The sequence below is a fragment of the Volvox carteri genome (genome assembly GCF_000143455.1).
Source record: "Volvox carteri f. nagariensis unplaced genomic scaffold VOLCAscaffold_11, whole genome shotgun sequence".
NCBI classification, from domain to species: Eukaryota; Viridiplantae; Chlorophyta; class Chlorophyceae; order Chlamydomonadales; family Volvocaceae; genus Volvox; species Volvox carteri.
Genome location: NW_003307554.1, coordinates 1,679,556 through 1,696,128, shown reverse-complemented (window position 1 = coordinate 1,696,128; position 16,573 = coordinate 1,679,556). Strand labels below are relative to the sequence as shown.

General features: G+C 60.6%; 2 protein-coding genes across 2 annotated transcripts; both read right to left on the bottom strand.

Annotated features, from left to right (window-relative positions):
• Positions 1-1,918: 1,918 nt before the first annotated feature.
• rpn7 (26S proteasome regulatory complex) lies at positions 1,919-6,099 on the bottom strand. The gene is made up of 9 exons (XM_002948689.1): positions 5,950-6,099; positions 5,801-5,885; positions 5,406-5,697; positions 5,047-5,152; positions 4,355-4,500; positions 3,971-4,100; positions 3,439-3,537; positions 2,963-3,117; positions 1,919-2,711 (listed from the first exon to the last, which is right to left on the bottom strand). Exons 1-9 carry the CDS (start codon positions 5,992-5,994, stop codon positions 2,612-2,614), a joined length of 1,158 nt encoding a protein of 385 aa, XP_002948735.1. The 5' UTR covers positions 5,995-6,099; the 3' UTR covers positions 1,919-2,611.
• A 472-nt stretch (positions 6,100-6,571) lies between these two features.
• Positions 6,572-16,076, bottom strand: VOLCADRAFT_89175 (uncharacterized protein; the record flags this gene model as incomplete). Its single annotated transcript, XM_002948688.1, has 3 exons — positions 6,572-8,098; positions 8,339-15,893; positions 16,066-16,076. 3 exons carry the CDS (start codon positions 16,074-16,076, stop codon positions 6,572-6,574), a joined length of 9,093 nt encoding a protein of 3,030 aa, XP_002948734.1.
• Positions 16,077-16,573: the final 497 nt, after the last annotated feature.

Below are 16,573 nucleotides of genomic sequence, written 5' to 3'. Positions count from 1 at the left end.
GCGCGTATCTTTGATGCTGCTTAGCGGAAAAGTTGAGACTGGATAGCTTACACTCGCGGAGGGTGTTTGTCAAACCAAACTTCAGTTGGGCAGGCGAGGAAGATGTGCAAACTGTTGCCCCATGCACGAGCCATTTGAACGGGCTTAGAAAAATCCTGCCCGCGTCCTGCGCGGTGCTCGCATCTCTTGACTGATTATAGTTGTTGGTTTTGCGGCTTCCTGTACGCGTGATCGCATGTGCAAAGGTTGACAGGATCATGTTCCTTACTTTCCCATGTACCCTCAAGTCCCCTGGGGTTCATCTTAGTTACACTCGTACTTTGGCTAGTTCGGTGGTGGCCATAGGCCAAACGTTATGGAACGCCTGGCCAACGCCGAATAGCAAGTAACTCAATGTGGATTGCGGGCTATGGTCTGTGTCGTAAAAGCAATCACCGTACGAACGGGGGCGCTCATCGTCGTCGTACCCGACGTGCGATAGAATTTTTCTTATTCCGAGACACTTATTAGCCATGGATGAGACTTAAGGTGTTTTAGGACTCCTTACTGTAGCTTGGGGGCCCGAACAGCAGTGCAAAACATAGCCGCATGCATTCCGTAACTCGTGCATTATCTTAGAATTTCATTCAACTGGGAAGTTCGGCACCTGCTGACTGCCTTTGGGGGAAAAGGTGGTGCCTGGCAAGCTACCTTTCATCTCCGGGTAAATAGAAAGGTTTTCACGTGTCGTGGCTGTGGCTGACTCTAGGTGGATGTTGAAGTGGAGGGAGGCTTAAGCTGTCTCAAAACATTGCGTCGGGACTTTGGAAGATGAGCTGTGGCAACGTTGGAACATTCCTCTTAGGGTTTGCCCCCAACTCACGTCACGTCGTGGATTGAAGTACAATACTGTCAGTGTCAGTTATTATACGAATTCAATGTCTTTAGCCTTTTGTGCAGGTCTCCGTCACAAGGAACACGGTACTCCAAAACTGTTATAGCCATTTCTTCATGTGGAGTTAAAGGAAGTCACATGCAGAGATGAGTGGAGATGTGCAGGCGCGCCCATGTACATGTACGATGCACAACCTATAGAGACACAAATATGCAGAAATACATATACGCACGCGTTGATGTGCACGTTGGTACGCGTCCACACGCCTGTCGACCTTTGTGTAATACCACATAGAGACTCAGGCACACAGCAATCAGCATACAGTATCATACGTACCGTTTTAGCATACTTATGGCGATACGGCATCGCCCCAATGTGCCAATCAAACCGGAATAAAAAAGCGGCAATATGCATTAAAACGGTCCTGAGTTATCGTATAATTGGTGAAGGATAGCAATGAGTTTCATCCTCCTCCATCGCCTCTACCCGGCACAACAGTCTTTACCCGCCTCTACCCGGCCCGACAGCTCGAGCGGGCTAACCTACGCGATAGGTGGCAAATGGCAAAGGAACATGGTTTCCAAAAATATGTGGCTTACAAAACGACTGGATGAAACTGCGTGTGTTCAACCGCGGGAACGGTTTAGCTCACGTCCTAGTTGTAAATTTCCTATATATAGTAAATTTTTGTTCAATTTAACATGTCCGACCTTAGCTCAGCTGGAAGAGCGAAGGACTGTAATGTCTTCAAAAGATATCCTTAGGTCGCCTGTTCGATCCAGGCAGGTCGGAATCCTTTTGCGTCAATGCCTCATATTGGAATCGTTATCTCCCCACTTATCACGGCAGAGTCTGCCCGTACAGGCCCATCTTTGTATATATGTCCATGACCCCGAACCTCCTGATGTTCGTTTCCTGTACGGCATACGCGCCATAGACAGTCATCAGCCTTTCATCACACAGCCGGTCCTGCGTAGTGGTAGAGACGCCTTTTAGTCGGCTGTTTGCGTCTTACATCGCAAGGATTGTATGGGCCCCATTTCTGATATTTCTCCGGCGTTACAAGGCAATTTGAACAATGTCACGTGGCTTTCGACCATACAACCATCTGGTGGCTGCAAGTCTACGTGTACGGCGGATATCGACAAGAAAGGTACGGTAGGGTGGACAACGCAAATCCTGCCAGCTAAAATGGTAGACGGTAAGCAATCCAGGCAAAATCTGACCTGCAGGCTTGGCGATTTGTCAACAGCTGAGCCCCCGAAAGGTCTGCCGGGCCTATCAGGTCAAACATTTTGGTATGAAGCCGTGGACTGCATCCGTTCAGTCCATTTCCTCCTATTGCCCATCACCTCAGTCAACCCCGCTCTGCACGCTCATGCATAGGACGTATAAAGAGGCCGTGCACACGAGCATTGCAGAGCTTAAAGAACCTCCACGCGTTTACACCATCCAAAGAGAAAAAGCCATTCACCAGCTGCCCAAGCTTTCGGCATGTACGACAGATAGGTGACACACAGATACGGTTCACCATTTTGAACAATCCCTTTTTCCTCTTCTTCCGCGGTCATAAACATCAACTGCAGGGACTTCGCCAGAAGAACGTACTGGAAGGAAACGGTTTACAGCGCCTGCAGGCCGGAACCTGCAGGGCACCCATGCCTCAAAAATATATAGAGGGACGTCCGGCAGCCGCTCCTTTCGTTTAAGCACCAGGGCTGCCGACTATTCGGTCCATCATTCCATGTCTATGACGCGCGAGAGCTTCTGCACCCTATTCAGCAGAAGGTCGCCCTTCTTCAAAGTGTCGGCATACAGTGCGTTCTTTGCATCGGGCCTGCACGTCAAGTTGGGGTACACAAGGACGCGCGGAGGGCGTCCGCATCAGAGGGTTTCCAACGCTCAGCCAAACGCAGTGTGACACGCGAATGGGACGGACCCAGCGCGGGGCCATGGCAAGCAATGCTAATATACATCGCAACGGTAATCGACGCAAAAAGTTTGTGTACGGATGAGGCAACCCCCTTTCTGGCAGTGCCGATCAACCTTGGTACCCCAGAGCGCTGACTGCACACCGCCAGTCCGCACCTGTTCGTCTCGATAACGCCCGCCACTTTGTCAATCTTGGCGTGCAGGCGGCCTGAGCAAATGAAGTCTACCAGCTCCGCGTCCAGAAAGCTTGATGAGACGTCGAAGGCACTCGCCATGGACTCCAGTGTGACGCTCTTGTAGCTCTCCAGAAACTGCACAACAAAATAAAGCAAGCGCACGAACAAAACCTAAGACATGTTTTCTGATCAGCAAGCATATGCTATTCCTGTTCACTCGATGGACGCGCTGAGGTTTTCCCCGTGATGTGGAAACACTTGAAGTGCCTCCCGTCCCTCGTTCCCAGAGCCTGCGCTCCGTTCCTTACTTACTTTCTCGTCCCAGATATCACCACGTTCTGAAACTAAGACAGACGTCCTGACTTAACTCCGGCAAAGACACGGATGCTTTGGCACTAAGCTAACCTCTCGAACCCCTACTCGGGCCGCAGCGTCCTAGTGGAGACAGCCCCGCACCTGTGTGTACGCCACAGCGCGCAGCTCCCGGCTGTAGTGCCGCACGTGGTGGTGCAGGTACATGTCACGCCGCATCTCCTCGATAACCTCCAGGAACGACTGCAGCATGTCAGGGGTCATACAGCAACGTCCATTTGAATGTACATGTGAAGGCGCATTGAAGGGCCTACGAAGCGGAGGGCGAATCCTAAAAGCACGCGCGCGTGCCGTCCCATGTAAAACGTGCATGGGACGGCTCCCATGCATACGTCTGTTCGACGGCGAGTGAAAACCAAGGCCAGTGGTGGTACATCTGCTTGGCTTGTGCCAAGGAAACGTACACGTTGCGCAGGTGCAAACGGGGGAGCTCAACCTAAGCCGGTCCGAAAACTATTCGCATCTGCACTACACGGCTAACCAAAGTGACACCAGCATCTATCCCACCCGCGTCCCAGCGAACATTGAGCACGGTTCGCGCCTTGACATAAAACATGAGCTCTCAACTACCGCACAAGGAGCTATTGGAACTGCGGGGATCAACTGACACACGTACCGAGAAGAATTGCCGGTACTTGCAGTGGTAGAGCGCCTCGAGCAGCTGCTGCACACCAGGCAGGCTATGGATGACGGACAGCACCTCAGGCGAGTCCACCACCCGCTTTTTCAGCTCCGATCGGGACAGGCTACAGCACGATAGATTGTTGTGGGATTGAAAACAGGGGATAGAGAAGAAATGAAGAGATGAGCGAGCCGCGAAAAGGCGGGTCAGGACCCCGTGGCTAGGATGGAAGAAGAACATATGAACAGGGCCACAACCTAGGGAGTTAAATTAAACTACAGCACATCATAGAGGCGAATGGCGGTGCCAACAGCCCTACACGATGCCCTCTTTTCCGTGCACCTTTGCGGAAACCCCGCCCGCCACATCGCCACTCACGTCGGTAGCGCCACTACTACCGCATAGAAGATGAGCCACGAATATGGGAAAAGCTCGGACGCCGTAAACGTGGCGGTGGAGTCCAGCAGCAGGTCCGCTGCCGCCGCAAATTGGCGTGTGTACATGGCCAAGACGCCCTGGTACACCTGCAGGTCACGCAGGAATTAGCGGACAACACCATAAGGCGTGCGGTTTCCTCGTCGTGGTCCTGCAGCATAAACCAGGAAAGAACTATCCGCAACCCTCAGCACCTGGAACTGCTATTCCTTTCTGCAGCACAAACAGGTTAGTGAAGCCGTGTGGCGGCACGGTGCTGCACATGAGCCAGGGTCTTACGAGAGGTGGGGGCAATTACGCTAAGTGCAATAAGCCGGCATTAGGTCAAGTGCATAGCTGAGCGGCTCCACCACTGGGACCAGGCAAGGAGCGCCATACTCCACGGCCTGTGCGAAGAGCTCTACTAAACACGGTATGGGGAGGCTGCCAAGGTAGCATTACGCATCTTAGAAGGTCGTAGTGGCCCCTCAAAAGGCCTAGAGTGTGCCTCGCATACTATTTGTCGGATCCGCAAGTCTGAATCGCTGGGTCGAACCTGGAGTGCCCGATTTCAGGGTAGCCGCCAACAGCTCATCGTCGCCTGCGCGAAACGAGACCAAACGGATGGTAACGTCCTTAACTCCATGCACAATTACCTTGAGCTTGTTCTTACGCTCCCAGTCGCCACCCTCTTCGCATAGCGACTGCGCCCGCGCGATGAGTGTCTTCACCCGCCGCCAGTCACCATACAAGATGAAAAGCCTGGCAAAACATAGGGGTTCATCGCTTAAGCATGTTCCGTTGTGGCCCTACGAAAAAGAATCCCGCGGCTCGCAGCCAGCGACGCGCGGGGCCAACTCGTGCGCAGCAGCCAGAGCATCACAAATCCTAAAGCGAAGACCTAGAAGCGCAAGTGACTATGCGGCGGCTGCCATGCCATGGCCAAGGTCCCCAAACCCACCCCACCCCACCCACCCCAACCCATTTCCCGTAACCGTTGAAAGGTTCCTCGTACCTGATCTGGCTGAAAAGGAGGTCTACCTTGTTTCCCCCGCTTGCCGTCTTCTTTTCCACAGCGTCAAATGCTTGGGATGCGGCTTCACGATCGCTTATGCTGCCCAAGTACTCTGCTCTGGCCAGCATAACATCGCGTACTTCCGTCTCGCCAAGGTTCTCCTCCGCGTCCTTTTGCTTTTCATCGAACTCTGCCAGTTTCGCGGCATTGGCCGCTTGCATCAAACCCAGTTTCTCGCTGTCCAGGGTCCATCCCAGCTCCGAGCAGAGGTATTGATATAGCGGTGCAAGGTCTGCGCCCATTGTAAGGTGTATCAACTCACGAGCCGATATCAGGCCCATAGTTAGCCAAGCCATCCCGTCTGGCCTCAGGCGCGCGTAGATCTCATCACTTACTTCCTTCGTAGATCACTGCTAGGACCTCCTTCTTCAGCACCTCTCTATTGTCAACTGGAATGTCGGGAGTCTTGATCAGGAAAACCTATGTGACGGGAGCCACTTTACGAAAAGCATCCCGAGGGAAACACCTCAACGTATAATCGCACCTTGTGAGCTAGTTCTAGGCGAAAATCCTGCTTTACTTCCTCCATCTGACCTTTGCTAGTTTGCCCAGTTATGCGACCTAATTATGTAAACTAGGCATGCAAGACTCAGGTCCTGTGACGCGAAAGGAATAGCGGTATTTAAAATTCCGTAAGAAACGTTTGATATCATTTACTGCGGTTTGCTGCACACATATCAACGTGCAATTACCCACGACAACTTTTCCGGTGGGCTTACATGAAGCAACTGAATCCAACGCAACCAATCCGTGCACTTTGCAGCGCACTTCCCATTACAACTGAATTATGTGCCATTCCAACTGCTCCGCATACCTCAAAAACTAAGATGCAATTGCATATGCGCACTTACGCCCGAGGGTGCGCCCGCAATCTCCATGGTATACAAAGTTCTTGCGTCTTAACTAGCACGAAATGCCGCTGGCATCTGAGGCAATTTAGCCCATGAACATAGTACTGGTACAACGGTGTCGGTAAAACACAAAACACGTCTTTAGATGCGCACGACACGGACGCGACAAACCTCTGGGTTGGTCCGAAGAACCACAGTCACTAGCCTGCCTCCTGCTTAACCTCCGACAACCACCTCTTCATTACAAATCTGTTCCTACATCTTGTTGAAAGTGTGCAACAAGCCGCAGTACTTGACGTGCACCAAGCAGGCAAGCAAGCCACTCCAATCTGGACTGGCGTCGCCCCGGCGCCATTCTCCCACGCCGCCATCACCGCTATGCCGCTGGTGACCTTGCTCCTCCCCTCGTGCACCAGCGTGCACCCGTGCACGCCCGTGCCGCGGCTCCCCTTCCGAAAAGCACCCCAGCCCTAGGGGCATTGTCCCCCGTTGCGTCTGGTACTGCTGCTGCTGCTGTTGTTGTTGGAGGTATGCCGCGAGTGGCGAAAGCATCTCGGCCGACACCCGTACCGGCGCGCCACTGCGGCTCGGCACCAGCAGCCGTGACATCCCGTTCCCCAAACCACCTTTTCCCACATTCCCCATGTTCCAGCACGTTAACGCCGTGCTCTCCGTGGCCTGAGCACGCACTAAAGCCAACTTCTCATCCACCACGTCGCCGCCGTCATCACGCCAACCAGACTCCGTCCCGACCATCCCATCCATACGCCGCGCCTGCCCCGGCACTGCCAATGACCCAAGCCCCAGCTCGGACTGCAGCAGCAAATGCTGCTGCTGCTGTTGCTGTTGCGGCGGCAGCGATAGCGGCTTGTTGGTCCGAAGGGCATGTAGTGCGTTGGCGGACTGCAAGGCCGCCACTTTCCGCGTCAGCCCCATGACTCGGTCCACCCGGGTTTCCGTCAATCTGTAGACAAGCAGCAGCCGTGAGAACGCGTCCGGCGCCTGACGCTGGCGCTGCTGCTGCTGCTGACCTTCTGTGCCAGATGAAGCCAACGACTTCAACCCATCCGCTCTCGCGCACGCGCCCACATCCGCGTCCAAATTGCCTTCCACAGCCCGAAAGTGAGCGGCGTGACGCCTATCGGCTGCAGATGGCGGCACAATATCGACGTGGGGTGCCATGTCCCATGGCGCATCCGCAAGTCGTAGCTGCTGCAGTGCCTGATTCTGCCGTAGCTCCTCATCCGGAACCCAAATCGCGTGCTCAGCCGCGCCTTCGAGGCCGCCAATTGCCGCATGTCCCTCTTCATCCGCTCCGCCGATCCGCAGAGCGGCTCGTGTGGCGGCGGTAAACGCGCCATGCATGCCGTACACAAGCTGTAGCGCCCGCCGCGCCTCCGTGTCTATCAGCTCAGGAAGCCACGGGGCGGAGACGGACTGCCCTTCCTGCGCTCCCCCCCCACTAAATGTGTCGCCGCTATTTTCGTAATGTGGCGACGGCGAGGGAGTCACCACGGCCGCCGGGCGTGCTGCACGCTCGCCGGTCTTGGGGCCTGCAGTCCTGTACGACCGCGACAGCCCAGGCCCCAGCACAGGGACGTCCGCAGCGGGTCCTCCGTTGGCGGCGCCAACGGCCGCCGCGAAAGGTGGTGGCGTGGCGTCGGGGATGTGATGCGAGGCGGCGGCGGCGGCGGCGCCGAGCGCGCGTAGCCGCAGCAGCTTCGCCTGGATTTGTCGCTCGGAAGTCTTGGGCATGCGGAGCGCCTTTACGAGCTTGGACGCCTGAACAGCAATACGACATCGTTAGCTGTCGCAACCGTGCGGCACATGTGTATAGTTTTTGTACTGGGCTTATCGAAGTTTTACTACAGCTAGCCCTCAGCGCTTTGCAGTACATTTGCATCTCATCACGCAACGCCACGGGGCGGAACGCTATGCTCCTGAAGACTTATCCGTACTCCCGTACTTCCAAAACCCGTCTTCAGTTGACCGGGAGACCTTCGTAACCTAAACATCCTTCACCTGCTCAAGGCACGCCTGTGCCCACGCCTGGCCAGGCCACATCTCCGCCACCTCCAACGCTCCGCACATGCGCAACAGCCCATGCTGGCTGGCTTCTTCCAGGCGCACTCGCATCAGCTCGCACACCCACTCCAGCCAGGCGGCCCCCGGCGCCGCGCCCGCTGCTACCACGCCTTGTACCAGCATGGACAGCTGGTCGGGCGACATGGCTGCGACCCGTGGGTCTGCTGGTCGACAGGCCAGCTCCGCCACGGCCGCTGCCAGCAGCCGGCTCAGCTGCAATGGCGGTGGCAGCCACACCTCCCTCACCTCCGTCCAGCTCGCCGCCAGACCCGGCGCTGATTCCGCACCGGGTGAGCACCCACGCGAGTCATCATGTGTCACGCGCCGCCCAACAAGCCCTCCTTCGGGTCGTGGATGCCCCACGCGGCGCCAAGCAACAAGCGAGTCTACCGCCTGCGCCGCTGCCAGTACAGCCCGAGCTAGCTCGTCAGGCTGTAACGGCGGCCATGGGGCAGCGGCGCCGCCGCCGCGGCCGTTGCCTGACTCAATTTCGCCACTGCCGTCTGCGGCTGCAGTCGCTAGCCGCGTCTCCACCCGCACCAGCTGCTGCAGCGCCTCCCAGGCTAGATCCGCAGGCAGTGGCGATGGCTGCGCGGCGCAGCACGTTAGCACGTCGGCAAGCCGTGCAGGCGGCATGCTCGGCAGGTGCAGGGACAGCAGCCGCGCGGCAGCAGCCGCCAGCTGCGGCCCCACGGGCGCGCCTAGAAAGCCAGCTGCCTGCAGGATCTCCAGCACACACCAAGCAGGCACAGGCCGGTCCCCCAGGCCCCGCAAAGCGGAGCGCACGAAGAGCTCGCCGGCGCACGCCAGCGCGCTGATGACCCACGGATCATTGCTCCAAGCACCTGCGCTGCCGCTAACAGCCGCAGTGCCAGCATCTTCTGGCCTGGGGTTCCAATCTGGGCCGAGGTCTGGATCCAGGCCCTGATTCGACTTTGAAGTTGGATCCTGCTGTGGTGATTGGTACAGGGTCTGGAGGCGCGGGCGAGGGCGGTGGCGCGCCAGCGCACGGCGGAAGCGGGAGAGGGTGCCCAGGGCGTCAGCCAGGCTGCGGGCGTCTAGGACCGAGGGGTCGGTAGAGAGCGCGGCGCGCAGCAGCGGCCGCACTACGGCGGCGGTGCTCGCGTCGCCGGTGGCGCCAGGCGAATGACCTAGCAGCAGCCGGGAAGCACCGTACAACGCCTGTACAACCTCCTTCGGGCGCAGACCGCCGCCGAACGAGGCCTCCGTGAGGCCGTCCGCGAGGCCATAGGCGGCAGCAGCGGGCACGGCCTCTAGCGTCCCTTCCGCAGCAGGCCCTACCGTCCTTGGCATCGCCGTCATTGCCACAAGGCGCCCGCACAGCTGTGCAGCCAGGGGCTGCGGCAGCGACTGACGAAGCCGGGCCAGCGCATAGACCGTGCGCGCCAGGTCTGCTGCCGACGCTGCATCGTCACCACTGCCACAGCCGCGGACGTCGTCCGCAGGGCCGAGAGCCGCAATCGTATTGCCGGTCGCCTGCACCGCCTCCGCCTTCATCTTCCCTGGGCAGTCGCGGGTCACTGCTCGCTCCAAAGCCCCGGTGCTGTACCTGACAAAGTGCCGTACAACCACGCCGCCAAGTCCCGACTCATGGACCGCCCGCTCAGAGCCGCTGAGCGGCGGCAAGCGTGCGAGCGCCCACAGCGCCGCGGACTGCTCACCGGCCGTCAGGCTGCCCCATGCCTGTACCAGCACGGCGCACAGCGCCGCCGTGGCGCGCCGCGTGGGTGTGTAGCGTTCGTCGAACTGGACCGCCCACAGCAGCCGCGCTGCAACCGACGCAGTGTGCCGCGCTGATCGCCCTCCGTGCCGACTGCTGCTGCCGCACCTGGTGTCCGCCGCCCCCCGTCCCCGTATCCCAACGTTTCCAGCCGTTTTGCTGCCAGTCTCCGCTGCGGCGGCGTCGGCGGCGACAGCGCTCGTCGATACTTCGTCAGGAACACTGCCGTGCAGCGCACTGGATCCGCCCACCGCCGACGATGACACCGCCGCCGCCGTCGCCGCCGCGGCGTCTGCTACGGACTCGCAAGCGGCCGCCAGCAGGTACCTTGGCGGTCTAAGGCGCAGCTGGACGGCATTCCAGACTACCTCGTACAACTCCTGCCAACCCAGAAACCGCCAGGTGTGTTGCAGATGCAGCCAGGCCATGCGCAAAGCGGGCCGAGGCGGAACGTGGCTGCGGGCCGCACATGCAGCGAGCCAGTCAACCGTTGCGCGCGGGTGCATTCGGCGTAGGTAGCGTGGCGAGCCAGCGGCAAGGCGCTCCAGCCAGGTGGGCCCTACCTGTAGATCGAGGTGGCGCAGGACCCAGATGCCGTACTGAATCGCCGACGGCGGCGGCGGCGCTTGCGCCGACAGTGGCGGCATGTGAGACGCAATGGCGCGGCGGAGGCATACGGAGGATGGAGAGGAGGGGCTTCCTGGTGGCGCCGCAGCCAGCCGTGCACGGGCGGCCGCAGCGACGGCGGCTTCGCGGCGACGGAGCCGCGAAGGCCATACGGATGTGTACGACAAGTATGACAGTGCGCGACAAACGACCGCGACACATGGCGGCGGCAGAGCCTCTGCTGCGGTCGTGTCGCTATATGTCGCTATTCGGCGGTGGACCTCATCCAGCAACGGCTCCATCGCCGCTATCAGTGCTGCCGCCCGCTTCGCCGCCGCCGCTCGGCCCACGCGCCTGGCACCGGCAGCTGCATCAGCACCGCCGTCGTCACAGGCGCTACTGGCGTCACCGTCACGTCCGCTCGCCGCCAGCGCCACAGCATGGACGCAGCTAGTTAGCTGCACTGGGGATAGCTTGCGCAAGGCCCCTTGGCCGCCAGCCCCGAGCACCGCCGCCAGCTCCAGGAGGGCCGCACTGCGGGCCGCGGCTCGCCACGGCACCGCCGCCGCGACGGCAAGCAGCAGCTCCGCCACCACACGTGCATCAGCAGTGCTTGGCGGCGGCGGCGGTGCGCAGCCGTCGACCTCTGGCGGACGCAGCTGGGCCTGCGGCTGTAGCTGCAGATGCTGCCGCCAGGCGGTCTGCATCGCCAGGAGCGCCCATGCCGGCAACGGCTCACGGGCCTCAGCACAACTGCGTAGTACACCGATCAGGGCCTGCAGGGCGCCATTGGCACTGGCGGCTGCAGCTGCCACGGCTGCCCTGTCGGAAAAAGCAGCGGTAGAGGCCGGGCTTTGCGAGTTTGCATGCGCAGCTTCGAGCGGTCCTGACTGGGCCGGTGCTGCTCCAGCACTGGCGGCGACAGCCTTGTGTACGGCGACAGCGTCGGCGGCGCCCTGAAGCCGCCGCCGTGGCGGAGCCAGGAGTTCAGGCATGCGCTGGGACCGATGGCTAGGAATCGGCCAGGGGAAAGTGAGGCCTCCTGCTCGCGGTGCGGGAGCGGCGCTGCCTGCGGAAGGTCCCGAATTGCTGATGGATGCAGGGCTGGCTGCAGCAGTCACCCGCCCGCTGGAGGCAGCCGCTGGCTCAGCGCCGGCCGTGAAATCGCTAACAGTTGGCATCGCATTTCTCGGCGCGGCGGCTGCTGCAGCAGCAGCAGCAGTCTCAACAGCTGACGCATCTGCTTCCGCGGCGGGCGTCGTAGACTCCCGGTCCTTCGCTGCTGCTACTGCCGCTACCTCCTGTGGTTGGATTACAGCAGATTTTGAGTCTGATGCCGGCTTGGAGGTAGGCAGTGCTGCAGCGACGGCCGCAGTGGCTATAGCAGCAGCGTTGCTGCTGCCAATGGCGGCGCCACAGCTGCCGGCCGTTGGCTCACCAGCCACCCGCGTGCTGCTGCCCACATCCGCATTACGCACAGCCGCGCGTGGCGGAGGCACAGCCGCATCCAGCTCGCCGCCCGCGGTCCGATGATGATCTCCCTCAGGATCCCGCAGCAGTGACAGCAGCCAGCGGGCGGGATCCTCCAAGCCGTCATCACAACACGCCACTACAGCCGTACATGCTGTACGACTGGTGCTGCTGCAGCTGGGGTTGCTGACGGCGACTACGGGGCCGCTACTGCTACCTGAGGTGCTGATGCCAGCAGTGGCGGTTACAGAGCGGCCGCGAGCAGCGGCACGGGCAAGCAGTACGGCATCGGGGCTCATTGGGCTTGCGGCTGAAGGCTTGGCGGAGGGACCCACCACCATGCGCCCATCGCCAAGTCGCCCAAGAATCTGGGGTTCAGCGGCCAGGGCAGAGACGCTGCCGTACATCGCAACCACCTGACCGTACGACAAACACTCCATGGACGAGCATGCACTGACGACAAGCGTCTGCAAGGCTGCGCTGCCTCTGGGCCCCGGCTGCCACGGCACCGTGGCGTCCTCTGCGGCGTCGCCATCCGCGAGCAGCGCCGGAAACATGCCGTACAAGTGGCAAACGAGCTGCATGACGGGGACCAGATCCGCGGGACGCAGCGACGGCGCCAGCGACGTGGTTTGACGCAGGAGGTGCTGCGCCCACGCCTCATCCGCAATCGCAGTGCCCGAGTTACAGTGCAGTAGCAAGAGCACCAGTCGGCAAGTGACAGCGAGGCCGGCGGCACTCAGCGGCCCTGGCAGCGGCGGCAGTAACCGGACGACGCCGCCAACGGTTTTGCTGTCGCCGGCGGTAGTCGCTGATACCATCATCGCGACACCGCGGACCGTGCTGCCACCGTGCGCTCCCCCGTGCGCGGCGGCAGCTTGCCCCTGCGGACACAACACCTCCATCAGCCACGACATAAAACCGTGTTGCTCCTCAAGCAGCGGTAGCTGGGCAACAGCTACAGCCGCAGCGCCAGCTCCGTCGAGGGCGCCGCCGCCGCCTCCCTGTCCTCTGACCGCCGCCCAGTCCCTGCGTGAGCATCCTTTCGCCGCTACGGCACCGGGCACCACCTCTACCACTCGTGCTCGGCTACTGCCGCCGGAGCCGTCACTGCCGTCGGCGCTACTGCCGCTGCTGATCAGCGGGTCGTTCCCGAAGGACATCAAGGACCAGGGACCGCCCGGTGGATAAGGTTGCCCAGCGGCAGCCGCTCTGGAACCATCGCATGCCGTACCAGGCTCGAGCGCAGCCTTGTACAAGGCGTCGTGCCGCTGTTTACACGCCATCGCTGCGTCGAGGACAAGGGACATCAGGCCGTGGTTACGACTTACGCCAATGGACGGGGCGCCAGCCGCCCAGACGGCCCGGCTGCGGCGAGCAACCGCCGTCGCCGCCGTACCCAGGCTTCCTCCTGACGACGCCGCTGCCGCTGCAAGCAGCGCCAGCGCCGAAACTCCCTGCGCCAGCTCCCCAGGCTCCACATCCGTCTCCGCGAGGAGCGTCGCCGCGAGGGCGGCCTGCACGGCTGCTGGCGGGCGGAAATTTAGGGAAGCATACGACCAGAGCAGGCGCGCCGCCTGGCGGCCCGTCAGCTGCCGAGCCCAGCGCATTACCGCCGCCGCGTGTGCTTCTAGAAACTGCGTACTTGGGTTACAGCCCGCAGTGGCCATGGCCGTCGCCAGGTCGACCAAGTCGTAGGAGTTCAGTGTCGCCACGTGCGGCCGCCACGCTGCTGCTGCTGCGGCGGCGGCGGCGGAATTGCCACCTTTCTCTCGGCGTTGCGGCAGCGGATCAGGGTACGACAGCAGGTACGATAGAAGATCTCGCCATAGCGGTTGGCTAAGGCGCTGACCCAAGCGCGTGAGGCCATGCAAGACCGCAACGATACGCGTTGGGGACAGAAGTGGCGGCCGTGTCCGCGCCGGCGCTGACGGCAACGAATGCGTCACATGCAATACGCCAACTGAAGCGCAGGTGCTTATGCTTCCGGTGCCACCGCTTGGACCAGGATAGCGAACCCCGGCTAGTTCGCCGCTCCGAGCGGCACCGGTTCGATCGGGGTCTTTTGGTGGTAGCGACACCGCCGTTGCCGCCCTGACAGATTTTGCCATTGCCGCAGCTGCCGCCGCCGCACGCCGTACGCTACGCAGCAACGCCTCATAGGTCGCCCGCGGCGGTAACGCACCTGCCACAGCGCACGTCTCCAAGGCGGCCAGGGCCTCCTGTGCAGGTAGCCCCGCCCCCACGTTGTGCAGCTCCTCGAAGAAACGTTGGAGGTCCGCGTCCCGGTCCGCATCATCCCCTTCCTGCTGCTGCTGCTGCACGTCCTGAATCGGCCGCCGCTGCAGGTGCGTCCTGGCGCCCCCGTCTACATCCCCAGGAGAACGCGGAGGGCATGTATCCTGCTGCCCTGCCTGCACCAGCGGCAGTGCCACTGCTGCGGATGGGCTCCCTGCCGCCACCACCGCATCTCCAAGCTGTCGCAGCTTTAATTGCCCTGGTTGTCGGACCCGCCGCTTCGATGTTTGGGGCCGGAGCAAGCTGCCGGGAGCGGTATGCACGTGCTGCTCTTCCGCTGCTGGCGACGGCAGTGGTGTGATCGCGGCTTGTCTTGCGCTGGTGCGGAGTTTTTTTGATGCTGGTGCTTCCACTGCTCCTAGAGACGGCGGCCGTTGAGGCTGCGCCTGGCCCTGCTGCCCAGCATGCAAGCCGACAGCAAAAGCCGCGGTCCGGGGACCGGCCGGCTGCCTGGTCACCACATCCGCCAGGTCCGCCTCCGGCTCTGCAGGTCTTCCCAAGATGGTGCGGCGGGCAGTGCGACTGGCGGAAGCTGGAGAAGTGGATATGTCGGTTGCGGCGGCGGCGGTGGGGTCTGCGCTGGCAGCGGCCCGGGGGCGGCGACCAGAGTCGCCAGCGGCGCTGGCGGCACCAGTGTTGCCGGTGCAAGATGAAGCCGCAGAACGAGCTAAGGGAACGCTGCCTTCGGAGGGCGCTGCCAAATCCGTGTCATGAACCTGTCGGAGCTCGGACTGAGTTGCTGATTCAGACCCCGTGGAATCACCTGCTTCTTCCGCTGTGGCAGCGACGGCGTCATTGGCAACGGTGCTGGCTGCGGCAGTGGCAGCTGCGCAAACCGGCCGAGAGGCCTCCGGGGGCTTATGGCTCAGAGGTCCTTTATACGGCAAGCGGAACACGCTGTCCGGCAGATCCAGTAAGGCTGCCAGCTGTCGCCGGCGTCGCAACTCCCGGATAAGTCGCTCGACGGCAACCGGCGGCAGCTGCAACCCGCAATCAGGCTCGTCGGCTGCGCGTCGGATCGCGTAAACTATGTCATAGAGTTGCGATGACGTTAGACACGCAGCGTTGTCCGCGGCGAGCAGCACGAGGCGAGCAGACAGGCGCGAATGACTGTCGGAATGATGGGGGTAGCGCTCGGCTGACGCCACCGCCATGGGGTCTCGAGCAGGTGGCGTCGCTGGATGGGCATATAAATCATTTAGGTCGACGCCTGAGGTGCTGTTGTGGTCCTGATCACGGCTAGGACAAGGGCTGGCGGCTGGGAATGACGAACGACCCGCACGATAAGCGGTCGCGACAACATTCAACGCCTGAATTTGGGTTCGAGAAGTTGTTGCGTCAGCACCATGCGACCCGCTGACCCGAATGTTCGCTGGCCTGTGGGCGGATATTGGCAGGAAATGGCTCGGCGTTCCGCTTCCCCATGTACATCCACACATGAATTGTAACATCGCAATTGTGCTGAACTGACTCTACCATAGGCTTCGCCGTGCAGCTGATCTGCTGTCCGGCCGCGCTGCTCATGCCGGCATCGCAGGGTAGAACCTACAGAATGATCATAATATCAAAAACCTGACAGCTCAACACCGATAACGAAATCCATCAAAGAATGGCGCTGGTCCTCCTCGTTCGGGACCAAATTTACATTTCGGGCTCCGCAACCACAACCCTGAAACACGCGACCTCCCAAGTCTCTCATTAGGTTCTCAAGTGATCAACATATATAGCCTTTACAATCCATGATGCCAGCATGTGGTTATGTCCTCATGGTGGTGTTAACTGTCGCATAGCATACCGTGCTGTGGCTTCCACGCAACTCAGCAGCTATACTAGGGGCTGCAAGTTCTTTGATTTAACGCGACCAGCAAATAAGCTGCGACTTGGAAACAATCCATTTCGTGTTTGGCAGCCGCAGCTACCTGTTAGAGCGGGCTCCTGCTGGCCTTGCCCCTCAGCTAGCCGCTCCTGCTGCTGCCGCTCTACCGAACGTCCATCCATCACATCCCATGCCGTAGAACCTACGCCCGTTGAACCCAATATTCCCGAAACTGCACCCA